Source organism: Python bivittatus, unplaced genomic scaffold (assembly GCF_059951505.1).
Source record: "Python bivittatus isolate LINGU-HERP-01145 unplaced genomic scaffold, Pbiv_v1 ctg000220_np1212, whole genome shotgun sequence".
Taxonomy (NCBI): domain Eukaryota; kingdom Metazoa; phylum Chordata; class Lepidosauria; order Squamata; family Pythonidae; genus Python; species Python bivittatus.
In genome coordinates, this window is record NW_028277048.1 from 25,041,098 (window position 1) to 25,059,290 (window position 18,193).

The 18,193-nt window shown below is 39.4% G+C and overlaps 1 protein-coding gene across 3 annotated transcripts in view; it reads right to left on the bottom strand.

Annotated features, from left to right (window-relative positions):
- Window positions 1–18,193, bottom strand: part of LIMA1 (LIM domain and actin binding 1) — a 60,675-nt gene that overhangs the window by 33,758 nt on the left and 8,724 nt on the right. For all 3 annotated transcript variants that reach the window (XM_088138176.1, XM_088138174.1, XM_088138175.1), the window contains exons 2-3: window positions 12,430–12,563; window positions 5,409–5,454 (exon numbers count right to left, since the gene is read on the bottom strand). In XM_088138176.1, coding sequence (XP_087994302.1) covers window positions 5,409–5,454; window positions 12,430–12,545 — 162 coding nt within the window. In that variant the 5' untranslated portion in view covers window positions 12,546–12,563. The remainder of the gene's footprint in view (window positions 1–5,408; window positions 5,455–12,429; window positions 12,564–18,193) is intronic.

The following is an 18,193-nucleotide window of genomic DNA, read 5'->3' on the forward strand; positions in this document are numbered from 1 at the left end:
TCTAAAGGATTTATGCTAGTACTGGAAAACATTGTTCCATCCCTGTTTAACACGAGCATTTTACTTATGTAACAGGCAACTCCGCTGCACAACTTTTTCTAAGCAAGCCATCCACATACTCAAATTCAATACCTGCCGGCCTGTATCTTCCTAGTTTGTTGTTGCTGTATTCTGTCACGTATAAGACCAACTGAAAAATGGAACAGGTCTGCAAAGCTTTAGGTTATTAAAGAGGATAAGCAGCTACACTGGGATTAGCGCTCTTTGTTATTCTTCTGGCCACATTGTGAGTTCCACCTTGCAAATCAGTGAGAATGAAAAATAACCTTCAGAAATAATCAGTTTTTTGCTCCATTTCAAGCAGGCTCAAATCTGCAGAGAGAAGTAATAGTGCAAGATCGGGCAAGTCAGAAGTACAAACATGGGGCGGGGGATAGAAAGAGAGGAGAATTACATAAACAGTAATAAATATCAGTGCTTTTATAGCAAAATCAGGTTCCAGCACGAAGTATTCCATTGCATCTGGAAGTCTGGCATATACAGTACACTGTGACTCATCTTGTACAGTATTTGAATTCCAATTTGTTCCAATGCCCCTATGCAAAGCTCATATCTAGCAATCCCAGTTCTGTGGCCTCTGCTGACCTGTCTCAGAGTTTACTATTCAATCCTGTATGTCAAAGAATCATCAGCCAGAGTGCTAGCAGACACAGGTCCAAGAGTCAGCTCTTTAATTCAGTGAGTCATACCTAAGACAAGGAATGCTAAAAAAAAAAAAAAAAAGCCAAGTCTGATAACAATCAAAAGCAGGACAGAGAGTTCCCAAGCTTACCTGAACAAAACTTTATCTAACACAGGATAATCAGTTCCAGTACAAATACTCTTAGTAAATTTGGAAGGTTATGCTGAGTAGACAGAACAGAATCAGAAGCATAGATAAGGACAAACATTAGCAAAAGCTGTATCCACATTCAGTACCCTAGGTTAGATAATTTGAAGTAAAGGTATTACAGGCCATAATCAGTATCTTTAATCAGCAATCTGTTTAAACTTAGAGCTATTTAAATGAAGTCACTTCAGGGAACATAGTACTGGGGATGTTACAGAGGCAATTCTAATTTCACTGGCGCAATAGAGAGAAACTCCCAGGATTGCAGATACTACCAGAAGGATCTATGATTGTCTAATCTCCCTTCTTCATTCACGTAATTTTCACCAGTGCTGCAGATATCCTCATCTTCCATTTGTAGCCTTTTCATGTTTTCCTCTGTGCTTCCATCTTTTTTTCTTTACCACCGCAAAGATGGAATACCTGTAAAAATTTTTTGAATGATGTGATGGTAGCTTCCTATCTGGGTTCCATCCCTTACAGTCAACTCTAACTATATCTTAAGTCTCAACCCAAGGAAAGACAATTGTTTCCTCCATTTCCCACTGGCTGTACAGGCCAGAAGTTTTAGCCAGAAACAGCTCCTCTCACTGCCTTTTCTAGGTGATTCTCAAACCAAGAGAACTGATTGAGTGGGAAAGCTCACTGCCTGCACAGCAGGGCTGCTCTTTGCTCTGCTGCTTCCTCCTCTCCTTTCCCTTCCAACCATTAATCCAGAATTTTGCATCTGAAGGCTTTGGTGAGATGGGCCCTCACATTCAGTCCAGAAATGTGATTGCTTCTACCTGTTTCTAAAATGTTTAGTCCAGCTTAGAGGCCTTCCCTAAGTGGATGCAGTCCCGGTTCTCAAATATCAGCCCCACACTGATCACATGACATCAAAATCTGGGGTTTCAGTTGCAAGCCTATGGCCCTACATCTGTGGACAGGGAAATACCATTTGAAGGCAGTGAATGCTGGTCCAGAAATGGCAATATATTGTTGCCTTGTGCTTGAAAAGTTGATCTGGAGAAGATTCTTGACTCACCCTGATTCCCAACTCCTGGGAATACACACTGCAACAGCAGGAATTTGGAAAGCACAAATGTTTGCCACAGGGAACACAGGAAAATGCTAACAATTCTCTTATATTTGTGAAGAGGGGAAGAAGACTGTATTTATAATGGACCCAAAAAACAGGACAAGGCAGTTATTAACCAGTATGTTAATACTGATTGGCTGACAATTCTTTATGCTCAGTTGTTAGCTAGAAAGGACAGGATCTAATCAGAGTTTGTAGTTTATAGTTCTCTGTGAGCACCAGACTTGCAAACATAAATGTGCCTATAGTGTTTTGGAGTTTAATTAAATCTGAAAATAGTCAAAACAGCCCAGATCAATCTCAGGTGCCCTTAAAACTGGATTCAGAAGGGTTGGGAGATGGAAAGTCTGATTAACTGGAAAGCAAGCCTCATTTGGGCCATGTAGGAAAGTGTTTATCAGAAGGGGAAAAGAGGCAAAAACAGAAGTTTGTCAGTTTAGCTTAAAGGGGGGAGCTGGAACAACGTTAAGCTCCTTTAACCCAGTCCATCTAGTTTCAACAGCCAATGAGAATGTAGTGGTGATCCAAATGCTGATTTAGCAATGTAATTCAAAGCAAACTTCTTAAAGAAAAAAGTCACCATCAGTACACTGGATATCAGTCATTTACAGAAAGGGTTCTCATACCACATATATGAAACAATTTAACAGCCTGATCAGTTACCTGGGCTATCAATGAACATGGATATTTTGAAATGCAAGTTACAGGATGGTTGGGGTTCAGGATTTCTCTCTTAAAAGGACGTCTACAGAAGATTTTTGATCAGTGGTTCATTTTAATTATCAGAGAAAGGGAAGAAATATTCTCCAATGCTCTTTCCATTTGTAGCCTTCTATGCTACTTGAACATTTGTTCCAAAGGTTGGAGGATCCTCCAGAACAGTGTAGGAGGTGGCTTTACAGGCTTCACAGAAGGTAAATTCATAAAAATTGCCCCCTAAACTGTAACTAGTCAGAGTGGTATTCTGAATACAACTAGCAGTGAAGTTTCTGCTCACAGAAACAAACTTTGGAACCAAAATATAATACACATTAGAAAATGAACCTAAAATCCTCCTGGCATGCTTTATTCCCAGAAATAGAACATGCATAGAGGCATGCACCTGCATTACAGGAATTACGAAGACCATCTGTCACCGAGGACATTTTTCCATTGCCAATTAAAGGGTTACCCATCAGTTCTTAACCTGGCTGAACATTTGCTACTTCTAGTGCTGTTCCTTCTCTTACCTCTGTAGCCAATGTACTGAGTTGCCATTAAATGGTCATTTATGGTGCACAGGGCAAGTTGAGGAAAAGGAATGGATAATTCCTTTGCTTTTGTTTCCCTCCCTTCCCACCAAACATTACTACCCAGAGGGAAAATATCCCCCAATCCTCTCCTTAATGTGCGGTGGGAGTAGGGCTGGGGAGGAGGCAAGCTCTGACAGATGGGTAGTCAGTCCAGCAGGTTTGCCTTTGGTCAGACATCCTTCCAGCTTGGGGCAAAGCACTTATGCGGGTGGGTTCAAAGGGAGCCGGGCTAACAGCTGACTGGTGCAGAACAGGAGTTGGGTGGTGAAGCCAGAGAGAAAGCTGGCTCTCCCCTCTGCACCACACTGCCTCCCACTACCGGCCAGCTGTTAGTTAGGCTTCCTTTGAACATGGGTTTAGGTGAGTGTGGGTGAGGATGGAGAGAAAGTGGAGAGAATGAACAGGCTGTCTTCTCTTGCACTGTACAGACCTCCTAGTGCCAGTCAGGTGTCAGCTGGACTGATCCCTCTTTTAAGCCAGATCTACAAGCAGGCAGCCTGGCTTTGGGAAGAGCCATGCTTGCACCAGCCTAATGTAGCCAACAGGTGCCAGGCTAATTCCACCCTCTAGGGGTCACCACCAGAATGGTTAGTGAACAGCATCAGAGTGTACCCATGGTAAAGGTGCCATGAGTTACTGACTACTTAAGGGGCAAAACACTAGTTTAACACAGGAACCATCAAGGACAACTTTAATCATGCTGCTTCAAGGATGTGTTGGGAACAAGATGATGGTAACGCTGTAATGACATGGCAAAAAAAAAGTCTACTGGTTCATGTCATGTGGAAATTAGGAAACATTCTAATCTGAATGACTTCACACCTACATATATGAAAAGAATGAACTTTACCTCCCAGAATAAAACTTGGGCTATCCTCTGCCACTGGAAGGCTGTTCTAAAGCTTCCTTTTTGTGCATGCTGCTGTGAGTTTTGTTATGTCAAATGACCTATTCCAAAATTCGGGGCTAATGATTAGAGAAATGAACAGCATGACAACTCAGAAACAGCTTCAAACATTCTTAAGACCAGATTGTTTTTCCAACTTTCTTCATGCTGGAGCAGGAGGCAAAGGAAAGTGTTACTGGTCTCATTCTCCAACACAGCATACATTTCTGGGTGTCTTTCGTTGATGAACATGTATTCAATGCAACATCTACAAAGGGATGTGGCACTCAGCAGTATAAGCCTAGGCTGAGCACATTGGATAAACCCAGTCATTCATGGCTTATTCAGTTAAAAATGTCTAAACAAGCCATGGCTTGGCACAATGTGAATTCAGCCACTGTGTCTTTATATTATTCTTGCTGGGCTTCACTAGAGGGGTATGTGTATAAAAGGCTTAAGAATTATTATTTGCTTTGTATAGGACAAAAATATATAGACTGTAGTCAATTAATATAGCAATGAAGGATTTCAATATTTTGATCATATTAATTTGTAATTCTAGTCCTGGGATTTCCAAGATGTGGGGGAAGGGGGAGCTTAGGTAGGATTATGGAGTTCCTATTTCAGAAATGAAGCTTTGAGTCAGAAACAGTATCTGATAACAAAAAGTCTCTGAACAGCTGGAAAGTATTACTTGGCATAGCAGAGATGTTATTTTGGAAAGCAATGGTATGTTAGCTTTAGTTTCTTCTTCAGACTGCTACTTTGTTGAATAATCAAGAACTAAGATCAACCTCATTTTCCAAGACATGTTTTAGAATTTACATAAATATAAGAAATCAGCTTAAAAATGAAGGCAAGCAGAGAGGCAGAACTATGCAGACGGCATGCATCTAAATATGAAAGTTAACATTAAAACGGCATAAAAGCTGAACACAGAAGACTAGTGTGCTCTGAATTTAGGATAAATAACTTAGCTTCTCAGAATCAAAGTTTTGGGTGTCTGACACTAGTCAGTGCATAATCTCAGGAAAGTCACTTGATTTTCTCATTAGTCAACCCTCGTGGAGATAAGAAACTGGGTCACAGCAAGGCCTAAGCTGAGCAGGCTAAGAACATTTCTCAGAGTCAGCACTGGAAGAGGAGACAGAGAAACCTTTTAAGGAAATTCAAGAGTAGCTGCTAGAGGGGATCAAGAAACTGAGTTGCCAATGAGTTTTCATGCCACTATTGTATTCATACCAATTTTAAAATACTTACGCTTCTTTTTTTCTCTGCAGCCGCTTCCTCAGCTGCCTTCTGATACCTTTACGGGAAGGGATAGCAAAAGACAGAAAATAACATTTTTATTCTGACCCTAAACTTTTCGAATGATATACATACAAAATTTCAAGAAACAACCATTTTTTTTTAAAAAAAAAGCAAATGGTAAGTAATTATATGATAGTTTGAAGAAAAGAAGGAAATCTGAAGAAAAAAATGACAAAATATGATCCTATTAGGCAAAAAACAAAACAGAAAAATCCCATCCAAAACTAAACAAAATGAATAAGTATTCTAAAGTGCCACGTGTGACAGACCTATCGTAATAAGAACTTTTGTCAGCTACAGATCATTTTGGAAGTGCAAAAAATGCTAATTTCATGCATCCAGATAAATCCATGTGCAAATACACCCACAGAAACAAAGGAATTGTAATCCAACGGTACTAACGCTTCATGCCTCAATCTGATAAGGCACAACAAATTCCAGTAAAAGCTTATGTCACAATAAATGTGATCCTTTAAAGATAAATAAAAATGTTATAACATTTTGAGGTAAAAGAGTAACAAGGATATCCATCTCCCAATTTACACCATAGCATTAGCTACCTATAATTATTTAAAACTATTTAAACAGATTAAGTTTTGAAGCCAATGATGCTCTTGGAGGCCTCTGATGAGGAAGCTGGGTTTTTTCCATGTTTACATACCAAAAAGCTAGCACAGAGCAAGTTAAAACCAGCAGGTGAGATAATAGTAAACCTGAGGAGAGTCACTGTTCTTGTAAAGGCCTGATTGCCACACCCATGACTAAGGCTGATTTGAGAGCCTACACTTCATAATTGCTTCAACTCTTTAGCAGCCTCCAGATACAAATTCTATTACTAATTGTTCATATAAACCTTTCTGCTCCCCAATAAAAAATAATAAAGGGAAAAGTCAGTAGAATACAACAGAATTCAAATTCCTTTCCTGGCAAAACAGAGTAGGTCAAAAGGGTGCAACAGAAGAGTCACTTGATACACCAGTGAAACATGGATAAATGGAGGTTCTCTAATGTGCAGAAGCATTATGCCAACCTTATGTTTCGGCTGAGGTAAGGAATTGTTTTTTGAACTGCCTCAGGATCTACACCTCGCAGAACTCAACTTTACTCTACCACCACCAGGCTTCTCACGCATATCAGCAATGTGGGCTCCTGAAATTCATCAAGATGGGATAATGGCAGCTGGCTCAGACTGCTTTAAGGGGTCATACATACAACTGATTGTAAATTTTCTCAATAGCTATTACCCAGCATGCTTCCATGATCAGAGGGAATATGCTTCCCAGAAATGTATTTACTTTGTATAATCGTTCTATTTCAAGGGCCCCAGCAGTGAAATAATCAATGTATAAAAATATGCATCACTTTCCCCACCTGGTGCTCTTCAAATGTGCTGGGTCTGCAACTCCAAGAATATTCCAGCTAGCGTGCTCTTCAGGGGCTGCAGAACTCTGGAAATTGCAGACCCTGTAGGCCTGATGCACCCTGTAGAGCCCTGTTTCTCGAGGTTGGCAACTTTAAGCTGTGTGGACTTTAATCCCCAGAATTACCCAGCCAGCATTAAGTCCACACAGCTTAAAGTTGCCAAGCTTGAGAGACACTCCTCTAGAGAACACTAAGAGAAGGACAGCTGAAACAGCATCTGTGGAATAGGAAAACTTACTGTTACCCCATCAGTTAAAAGCAGCACTCCAAGAACAAGCACAAAACTGAAGTATCTGGCTACTGTGAGAAACAGGACATTGAGCTAGATAGCCTTCAGTCTGCTTCAGCTGAACTACTGTTATTCATTAAACTATTTCATTTATACACCATTGTTCCTCCAAGGAGCACAACGCTGCATAAGTGGTCCCCACTTCCAGATTTCTATAATCAAAACAACCCCATGAGAGAATTAGTTGGGGAATTCTGATAAGAACATTCCATGATGCCTCACTGATGACACTACCTATGATCTGCCATTGGACATTTTTGGTGCTATAGGCATGCCCCTCTACCACAGTGGCTGGGCACCACCTTCCATGGCCTATTTATTTATCAATTTTACATACTGCTTAAACATGACAGACAAGTGTTGATTTTGGCTTGGCCCGTTCAAGTTCAGGTACAAACTTGGATTATCTCGATGAATAAATAGGTACACTTGCTTTATTGGTTTCCTGGCTTATATTTGGTTTGTTCTCATATATTGCTCAAATTTCTACCAACCCATAAACCTGCAAAACAAAAGCAGCTAGAAAAGAGGAAAACACTCCAGAAATTTGCCAAAGACAGATTCCAGGTTGTTCAACAAAACACTGATGGTTGCATATACTAGCACTGCTTCAAGTTTTCCAGCTGCTAGACAGCAGTTAACCACATACAGCAGTGCCTACCTAGAATACCAAAATCCATCACAGTACAGTATTCCTTGTTTTCTTTCCCCACCTACCCCTCTCTCTCAGGATAATATGAAGTGGCATAGAAGGGTGGTTAATTGGAATGTCCTTCCAAAAGCAATACAGGATCATTTTCACCATAAAAATCTCTCAGTTCTGGTATTATTTGGCACTGCTTGACAAATTAATGTAGGTTTTATTTAATGGGACAAGAGGGAGCAGAGTTTGGGAAGTCAAATAAGTTCGGTTATGCAGAGGTGGCTAAGGGAAGGTGAGTTTGGCTGCTTTTTAAAAAATTTACTTTATCACCAATTTTGCATGCCCTTCTTGCTTCAAGGAGCAAAAACTCCACTACAGGCAGAAATGCAAGAACTAAGTCTGTTCTCAAGCAAGACGGATCAAGGGGAATTGATGCATCAAACTAAGCCATCACGGGGATTGTTTTTATTTTTTCAAATGTATATGCCATGTTCTGACTTAGCGTAGTGTGCGGACCTAGCCTCTCTGCTTTGTAAACTATGGTTTATGGCTCATTTTGTACAAACCCAATTAATCGTGATTCACTGAACTAATCAGAATTAAGCAATGACTCTGTGAGCTGAGTCAATCTTTAAGTCTAGAATTTGGATTTAAAACATTCCTTTTTAGTGAGAAGAGCTCCCAGACCAGCCTATAATTAAAAAAAAATATACAATCTGTCTTCAAGTTTATAGTTAAAAAGAATTTTAAATCCTACGTCAGTCCAGTCACTCTTTGCATCTGATGAACCGAGCTGCAGCTCATGAAAGCTTATGCCTTTTGCTACCACAGACTAGCACAGCTTTCCTTCCGCAAAGTTAAAAAGTAAACTCTCCTTCAGATTACATTTAATTCCTGATGTCTTCACAAATACATTCATGTAAGTCACAGTAAATAAGTATTTTGCTCTACCTTCTGGGATTTTTTGTTTTTATTTCCTAGTTTAGCCTATAGCACTGGCATCCAAGGATTAACCAAGTCTGACGCTGACTGGGTTTTAAAGGTCAGCCAAGGTGCTGCTAGCAGTATTTACAGTGGGAAGGGAAGGGAAGGAAGAGAGGGAGGGAAAAAGCAACACAAGTATAAGCTGTTCTCTCTATGATGTGGCTGCTGTTAGAGTGATCAAATGAGGAACAAATGATCCATCCCTACCCCTGAATGCTCTCACACTGTCTCATAGGGTACAGGTAGTCCCCATTTAGTGTCTGCCTCATTTAGTGACCATTTACAGTTACAACAGTGATGAAAAAGTAACTTTAGAACCAGTCCTCGCATTTACGACCTTCGCCAGTCTGTAAAGCAAAGGAAAGCTGAAGTATGATCATAAGCACCGTCATGGTTTCACTTAGTGACCACTTTGCTTAATGACCAAGTTCCAATCCCAGTTGTGGCTGCTAAACAAGGACTACCTGTACAAGTTCTGGAGCCCTCATATAGAGCCTCCACAGCCAATAATAGAAACAGCCAGGAGAAAGACCTACTCACTGTCTCCTGCTTTAGGAATAAGTAAAGGTAAGGCTGTCTTCCTTACTGCAAGCTTCATTTATTATTTATTCCAGAGAAAGAGACTTGTAGGATTTTCTGCCCTCAATGCCAAAATAATCTGGCCAGTTCTGGTACTACAGTCCTCAATTTTAATTTTTTAAGGGGTAGTTCTACTGCAGGCAGCATATCATTTTGGACTGGCCTGGTTTGTAGCCTAACCAAAGCAAATGCAGAAGTTATTTAAGGATTTATACCCCATTCCTGTAGGCACACACTATTGAGGGTAGCTTTAAATAATTAAAACCAATTAGAAAATACAGTAACATTCTGTTAAAGTAACAATACATTGAACAGGAAGACATTTAGCAGGCAAGTAAAGGTATCAGATATGATTTTTTTTAACTGATTCAGTAGTTTCCTGTTGGAATAACAGTTTTATAATATTGTAGAATAGAGAAAAAATGGGGGGGCAGCAACTGAATCACAGAGAAGAAAATGATGAAGCGAATGCCAATATGACTTTTTCCCCATCCTCAAAACATTACAAGCTGAACAAAATATTCTCACATTTCATCTTCTTAAAGTTTCTGATATTCTGAAAATATCTGGGATTAACCTTCTCTCAGCCTTCATACTAATCTGTAATTAAATTTTTAATAGAGAAATTCAAAGCTAAAAAGCTTACAGGCAAAAGTGGCTTATTACACTAGTATTCTGGGTTTGTTGTTGCATTCTGGGTTTGTCATTAATACCAACACAACCCAAGTTATACATTTCTGACAATTCAGAATTGGGATTCCACTGTATGGCCTAAAAGGAGGCAAATTTAATACTAATCAGAAGTATTGCATATCGTTAACAAAGATCAGCATATGAAATTGAAAAATACAAGTGTGCTTAACTACAATGGGGAACAGCCTGTTGAGTCTACTTAGAATTTTAAGAATGGTTGCGGGTGCCCTTGCGAAACAGCCTCTGCCAAACCACACACATCACGAAGCATCTGAATCTAGCCCCCCTCCTGTGCTTAGATGCTTCTTACCATCCCTCCACATTACTTCTAAACAAGGCACTCTCTTGCAGCTATCCATCAAGCTGATGGGGCCTGGAAGTATCCTGGGAAATAAAAGTGATGCTGGAAGCTGTCAGCTGACTTTGCAGCATGCCAATTTCATTTTTTTAAAAATTAAAATAAATTCATTTTAAAAATCTGTTGGGACAGGAAGCCTAGGAGGCACTACCTAAAGAAGTATCTGGACGCACACTGGCTCCCCTGATGCTGTCCTGGGAGGATCCTTTTGTCAAGGGCTAAGAAATCATTCAAACAGTTACAGCAGCACCTCCACATGAATGGGCCTCCCTGCTGAAGCTGTTGGGTGTTTGCAATATCCAAAGAAGTGAGCCTCCGCTGGTCCATCCTGAACAGCTCCATGGATAGTTAGTTCTAATTACAGCCAGTGGAAAAGGTGCTGCCATGCTAGCGGCAGGTAAGATTGCTGAAAGATTGGATTACAACAACCAAGGCCTTTTCAATTCTGTCTTTCTCCTTTGGACATTTCAAACTGCACTGCACTCACTTGTGCTCTCTTTCTCTCTCTCAGGAATTCAGGGAAGCATTTCCTGAAAACACTTAAGGCAGAATACGCTGCCAGCTCTGGCTCCTTCTTTCCTTGGTTACCCTGAAGTTTATTTTCCTAGGAACAAAAATACGGTTTCTCAGTTCTCTGCCTTTTCCTCTCTGCAAAGAAATATAATTCTCCAATACACAGAAACATGGTTCAAAAATCTCACATAACTCAAGTTTAGCGTCATGTGTAAACCAACAATCCATAATTACAGATGTTGTGCCACCTGCGGAGAACAACGCACCATAGAAATTGGAGCACAGATCAGCCAGAAAGCAACAAAATAACTCTGGCTAAACTATAGTTATATACTTTGATAGTTAAAATATACGTAAAGTGCGGCAAACTATGGTTTGATGGGGCATCTGAACTGAGCAGCAAAAATCTCCAAATTGCCACCACCATATTCGACACCCCAGGCTCTCAAAGACTGAGGCAAGCAGCTCAGAGACTGCATAATTCCAAAAAAAGATCCTTCAATCAACGCCCATCATTCCCATTTGCTCCTTGCCAGCTCAAGAGTTAGAAACTTTGCTCTGTTTTCTTGAATCCCAGCATCTGCTCATCTCCTCCTTACCACGTACCTAATAACAACATTTTTTAAAGGAAGGAAGCAAATCCCTGAAAAGCATATAGCAAAATACTCCCCATTTTAAATGTTCATCCCTGTCCCAGGCTAAAGATGATTCCATCAGCTAAGCCAGGGAGTATGCAATGCAGTGCCAACAGACCCCAACATGTCAGACATTTCCCTTGCTGGTTGCTGGCTACCAGACATTAATGGAATCTAAACAAACAATTAATAACAAAAACTATAAATGCTACAAAGTAAAGTGCCAGATTATAGCATCCTTATAGAAAAAGTCTTTTAGGGTCCTTGTTTGCTTTTTAAGCAATCTTAGGAAATAAAAAGTGTGAGTAGCTTCAGTTTAATATTTTGTTTAAAAATGTGCCACTTGGCCAGAAAAAAGAAAAGAAAAAAATAGTGTTGGTTAAGGAGCATTCAGGATAGGAGGGAGCACTTGCTTGCTCTGAGCTGAGGTAGGAAAGGATTCAATTCTTCCCCTCACACATAGGACAGACACACTTTACTCTCTCAATCCCCTTTCCTCCCAAAAAGGTTGAAAATTCCCATTAAGAAGCTCTGATATTTACCTGGTTGCATCTAACATGGACATGCCTAGCTATAGCACAGTTTTGGAGTATTATGTATAAAGAAATTACCAAAATTCTGTGTGTGAAAGTACCACCTAGGCCTCCTCTATGTTTACTGAATATCTTTAGAGAAACTGATATTGGGCACATAGTTTTACTGCAGCTCAGCTCACTACTGCTGCCAGCTGAAAAAAACTTGATCCATTGTCCTAAAACATGGTATTCTAAATTATGGGACATAGAAATATCTGAAAAATATAACTTTTTATTCTATAAATAAAATCCCAACCTGAAAATCCCAACAGAACTTACTTGGAGAACCTCTGTAGGAGAGCTGATGATGTGTTCACATTGAGAGACAATTCTTTAGCAGTTACCCTCAGTGAATGGGAAGCCCAATGCCTTCTGTTAAATGGAGATGGTTCCATTCTGAAATGCAGTAATATCTAACAGAGAATGAAAAAGAAAGACTAATTTTTACATAGAAATGCTCTCCATCCCATTGTCTTCGAGTGACAGTAACTCCTCACTCCCATGTACTGACTAAAAAAAAAAAAAAAAACTAAACTGTTTCATGCTAGACCCCAAGCAGATTAGAATATTTAACTTTCAGTTTAAATTTAAAGGAATCATTCTCTCAGAAATATTTGTTTCAGGTCCTCTAGATATGATAGATTGGAATACCCATAATTTCCAGACAGTATTGCCCTGAAAGTTATCAAATTGAGAAAAATTAATCTAGATCAGTCAAGCTCTTCCATGCATCTGATGAAGTAAGCTGCAGTTTGTGAAAGCTTCTGCCTTAAATAAAATTATTAGTCTCAAAAGATACTACCAGACTCTTTCTGAATCCTAGATCAGTTTGTAAAACAATACTTTTTACAATAAAATGTTAATACAGTAGGTATAAATACTTTAATGACCCACACATCACTACATGAATGTGACTATACTATCACTAATATACCAATAAGTATATTACCAATAATATGTCATTAAGATTACAATGCCATGGTACAGTGATCATGTGTGGCTTTATGCTATGCATTTGGATGACTGGAGTATGTGGCACCAACTCAAAGCTAGCAATAGAAGCAGAAAAGATTTGTTCAGGAAATTGTCAGCTTGCACATCATGTGGACAATGGCAACTCTAACACAAAAAGATACAGAATATACCATTCTCAGAACAAAAGATGGTCTTCAGAACAACACTTTCCATATTAAGGCAATGGCACTCCACTGGAAAGTACCAGGAAGTGTGAGAAGGCGGCTAAGATGGGGCTTGTCAAACTTTAGAAGGCTTTAAAATGTATGTGTACTTTGGAGCCATCTCAAACTACCATACGCTGTTGGCATCCTGCCTTGATTCTTCTGGAACATGAACGTAGCCTATCCAGACAGACTTTGAGCTGGGTAGGTATGCATGAATGAGAGAATTCATGTGAAGAACCTGTACAGCAGATCTGTATTTGTGTCAGTCCCTCTGGATTTTTTTTAAGAAGGAACAAATAGCACTGACGGTGCTTCCCATCTTCGAAAGGTCTCAACAAACACAATGGGTTTTTAACACACATTGTGTTAAGATACTTGTGATCTGTGTCACATGTAATCTGCGTAACCTGTCTTTTGCCCTCTTCCCCTCCCCCTAATTTAAATCCTACATCAGTCTAGCCACTCTATGATAGGGTGAACTGCAGCTCACAAAAGCTTTTTAATAACATTTGTTAGTTGGAAAAAGTGCTACCAGAGTCCTGATTCTTTTCCAGCCTCAGTATAACATTCTTGGGTATAATTTTTGGAATAAAACCTCTTCTCTGGTATCACACTGTCATCCATAGAAGTGAGCGAACACATTAAAATACACTTTTCTGCACACCTTTAAAAACCAGTCAAGATACATGAAAAAGACTACAGTTAAGAAACTTAGGAAAACCCATTCCCAAATCTGTATAAAATCTACACAGAAGATCTGTTATAGCTAACATTTTAGTTTGCAAAAGAAAAAAAGTTCAGGGCAAAAAGTATACAGTAATGCAACACTTAAAAGTAGAACAACAGTGTATTCAGTTCAACCATTCTGCACCACTCTTCTGGAGCAATCTGTTAGTGTCATGCCCTCATTCTTTGTTTTGTCTTTCTTTCTACAACTCTCACCTTTTCAGGCTGACATATAGGATATGCTAGCTTCACAACAACCTTGCAAGGTAGTGGCAATGCCAAAAACAGCAACTTATACACTCCCCCAAGTCCATGTCATTATTAAGCAGATATTTGAATAGTAGTCATTCCATGACCAAAGCATGCATTGCACCATATTGGCTAAATGTTATGTGATGACACTCCTGGAAGCAAGAATTTAGGTAACAGATGAAACAAAAACATCCTTGTCCAAGCAGGCGGTGAGCAGTTTCACCCATGTACAATTATTACATTGTCACGTAGCATTACCACTTTAGCAAGCTAGAAGCCATGACACATACTGCATGAAGTAATACTGTACTTTACCTTTCAGAGAATCTTGTTTCCCCTTAATAATAACTTATCATTTTATCAACATGTGGAAAAAACAAGTAGGGCTTAACTTCCAAGTGATGCTAAAGTACCAAAACTACCACAACCTATATTAGATGTCTACTGAGTTACAGATTTTTTTTTTTTTACAAAAGCCCTTAAAGCCACCAAGAACAATACTATTATTCGATATGATCAAAGGGCACTTTATGAAACAAGGCAACCACTGGAGTGCCCTGTTTACAGGTGGGTTCAGAGCTCCAGATTCAGATCCTTTCTTCATTGGGAAGCTCACTGAGAACTCTGAGCTATCCACCAAACAAACTTATAGAAATACCTGTTCAATGCTCTACTAAACTGTAAAATATGTACAGGTTTACTATGCTGTTTCAACCAAGCTAAGCACATTTATTTATTTATTTAGTGTATGGCATCTCATACATGGACTTACATTAAATACTAACATTTAGCCTAAGTTAAAAGCACTTTAAAATATGAACATTAAAAAGATCTAAATTCAAATACCAATGTCTAGGCCATCTAACCATTGAAGTGCAGCATCATTTATATTTTAAAAAATCAGATATTTCTAATATTCATAATAATAAATTGAATTAATATACCATAACTTGTTGGCTGGATTTATACATGCTACCAAATTGTATATGCTTGTTTATGGCTTACCATGTTTTCTGAAACCAGCTCTTGTGTTCAGTAAACAATGTTTCACTTCAACGCGTGGTATTAACCCAGTCAACTATATTTATTAAAACTTGGTTAAGCAAACCATGGCTCAATGTTACCATAATCCATGACTTGACACAAAATAATGGTTTTGCTCAATAAACATGTTAAACCCAAACAAACCACAATGTGAAAGCTTGATTCATACAAGAAAGATATAACATGCTTTTAATTTAGTCTTGTAGTTTTTCAACCATATTTATGCTTTAAAATGTTGTTATAAGATAGCTATAGAGCTGCTACAAGGATTAAAAAAGGGCAAGAAAACTGTAAATATACTTGGAATAACCTGGAATAAAAGTGAGGTACAATAAATGCAAGCTTTGTCTTCAGGCAATTGATGAGAGGGCTGTTGTTTTCCTGTTCTTACCCTACTCAGGGATTCAAAGAAAAAAATTACAGAGAGGGAGAAGGGTGGGGCGGGGGGGATGACTTTTGACTTCTTGCTTTAGGCATTCCTATTCTAGGAAGTTCTTGTAATCAACCAGCATTTATGTAGCAAATGAGTCTCAGGACTTAACTCCAGATTCAGGGAGAGATGGTGAAGTCCAACAAGAGCAAAACACTGCACACAGGAAGTATAGAAACAAGTTCTTCCACTCTAAGTGAAGAAAATGACCCAACTGTAGAAACCCTGGAAGAAGTTATATCCCCTTCCAAGGAAATAGACTGACTGGAGACTAGCAGGAGGAATAGACTGTCTATTCTCCTACGTAATAAGAACCGGAAAATGTGCCAATTATAGAGCATGTGCATTTGCAAGTATAGGAAACCTGGTGAAGTATACTGACAAAATGAGCTATCCAGGCCCTTTTCAAGAAACTGAAGCTGTTGCTTCTACCAAGAATTCACTGAATGGCTTTAAGGCAAAAGCTAGGCTGGAGAATGGAAGAACTTTCTCTCACCCCACTCAAGCAGCTATCATGAGAAAGGTAGCCTATTCGTGTAAGAAGTCTGAAATGTGCACACGCACACAGGCTTTTGATATAAAATTTAGAACAGGAGTTCTAATTTGTCACTTAAACCCTTTGTGCCACATTATGTAACAGCATTTGGCATCAGCACTCCTCAAAAAAAAAAAAAAAAAAGCGCATTTTTTGGTTAACTTTGAAGTGTGTTTTAATTTCATCAGTCCTTTACATTTTGGTGGCATTACTTCCTTTGCTGTTTCCTAACCTATTGAAATACATCTCACATCATTATTAGTTATTTCCATTTGTACACTACCCTTAATCATAAATCATACAACAACATTCATATTAAAATTGCTCAGCAAATTTAATGGTGGGCATGCATGCAGAGTGTAAGTGGAACGCGGTCCTCCTAATGCAGAGAACTGGGATGATCCCTGCAACTGTGAATCTAACTGTGTAAGGTGACATGGAGTGCACCTCTGACTCCGGAAGATTCAATTTCTATTTTAAAGTAAGCTCTGTCACATCATAACCCATTCAATTTGCAAGCCATTCCTAATGGACTGGAAACCTGATCCACTTTTCCTTTATTTTGTCCTCCCGAATGACAGACTGCAGATTGCTTTCAGGAGCTCACGACAAGCAAGCGTGAAATGTGAGCTATGAGGCAGGGTGCGTGGCACACATTTAGTCTTTCCAATGAAACAGAAAAAGAGAAGAGAAGCACGCTGGAATGCAAGTTCCACTCCATAAGGAGTAGCAAGAGAAGAAGTAAAGCTGGCATCCTGAAGTTGCGGAGGAGGAGAAATTTTGAGGTGTCTGCAATGTCCCAGTGCTGATTTGTAGTTAATGCTATGTGATTGATGGGTGCATTTGCAAAACAGATCAGGAAAAATCTCCATGTGGTAGGACTACTACTTCGCAAGATGTAATGTATCCCTCATTTAGAAATGAGGCAGAACTTTGGAAGGTGTGCGGTACAGCAATTCAGATCTGAGGCAGGAAAGGTCCTTCAGAAAGGGTATGAGTGTACCCTGAGTGCCTCCATAAAACCACATTTTATCTTAGGTTTGGATGGTAGCTGTGCAGTCCCAGAACAATATGTGTTTTGAGTTAAGGAAGCACAGATAGCATGCAAGAAATTGTCACACACACTCATTTCCTCCTTAACTCAACTCAAATATACATTCTCCTGGAACCATGGGGCTACCATGTAAGCCTAGGAAAAGGGGTGGCTTCTTTAAGGCAGTGACAACATCTATAAGCATGCCCACAATCCCTCCAAAGCAGTTTTTGCTTCAGATCCAAATAGCTACAAATGTTTTTAGAGGACAGGACAGGAGTCTGCAGTGGCTGGATCATGAACTCCTATTACTCAAGAATTATGTGAACTGAGTTCTCCTTTACCAGGTACCTTCACTTACAACATTGGATTTAGCAGGTAGGGCAACTGTAAGTTTGTCTATTCATCCAAAAGTGATTTGAGAAGGAAATCTGGGAACAACCTATTGGTTCTCTTTTTTCCCTGTGCTTGGCTTTAGGGGCAATCAAGCGTTATGGATTCTGATCCTCTAATGCCAATTTGCACTCTAATCTGCAGGTCTAGGCACCCAGTACCAAATTGCACACGTGACTGAACACGAAAATCTCTACTCAACCACTTGTGTAAATAAACTGTTGCAATTCAGAATGTTTGTGAAACATTTTGTGAACTTTTCTAAAATGAAGCTGAGTAGGTCCCAGGAAAGTGTTCACCAGCACTCCCTTGGTCCCTCTTGCATTACCTGCTGTTAAGAGTGCTATTTAATAGGCACTTTATAAAGGTGAAGTGTCATGGTCACACATTAACTCAAGATTAAAAGTACAAATGTTTTCCTTGCAATGCTAATTTATAGGGCTGAGCAT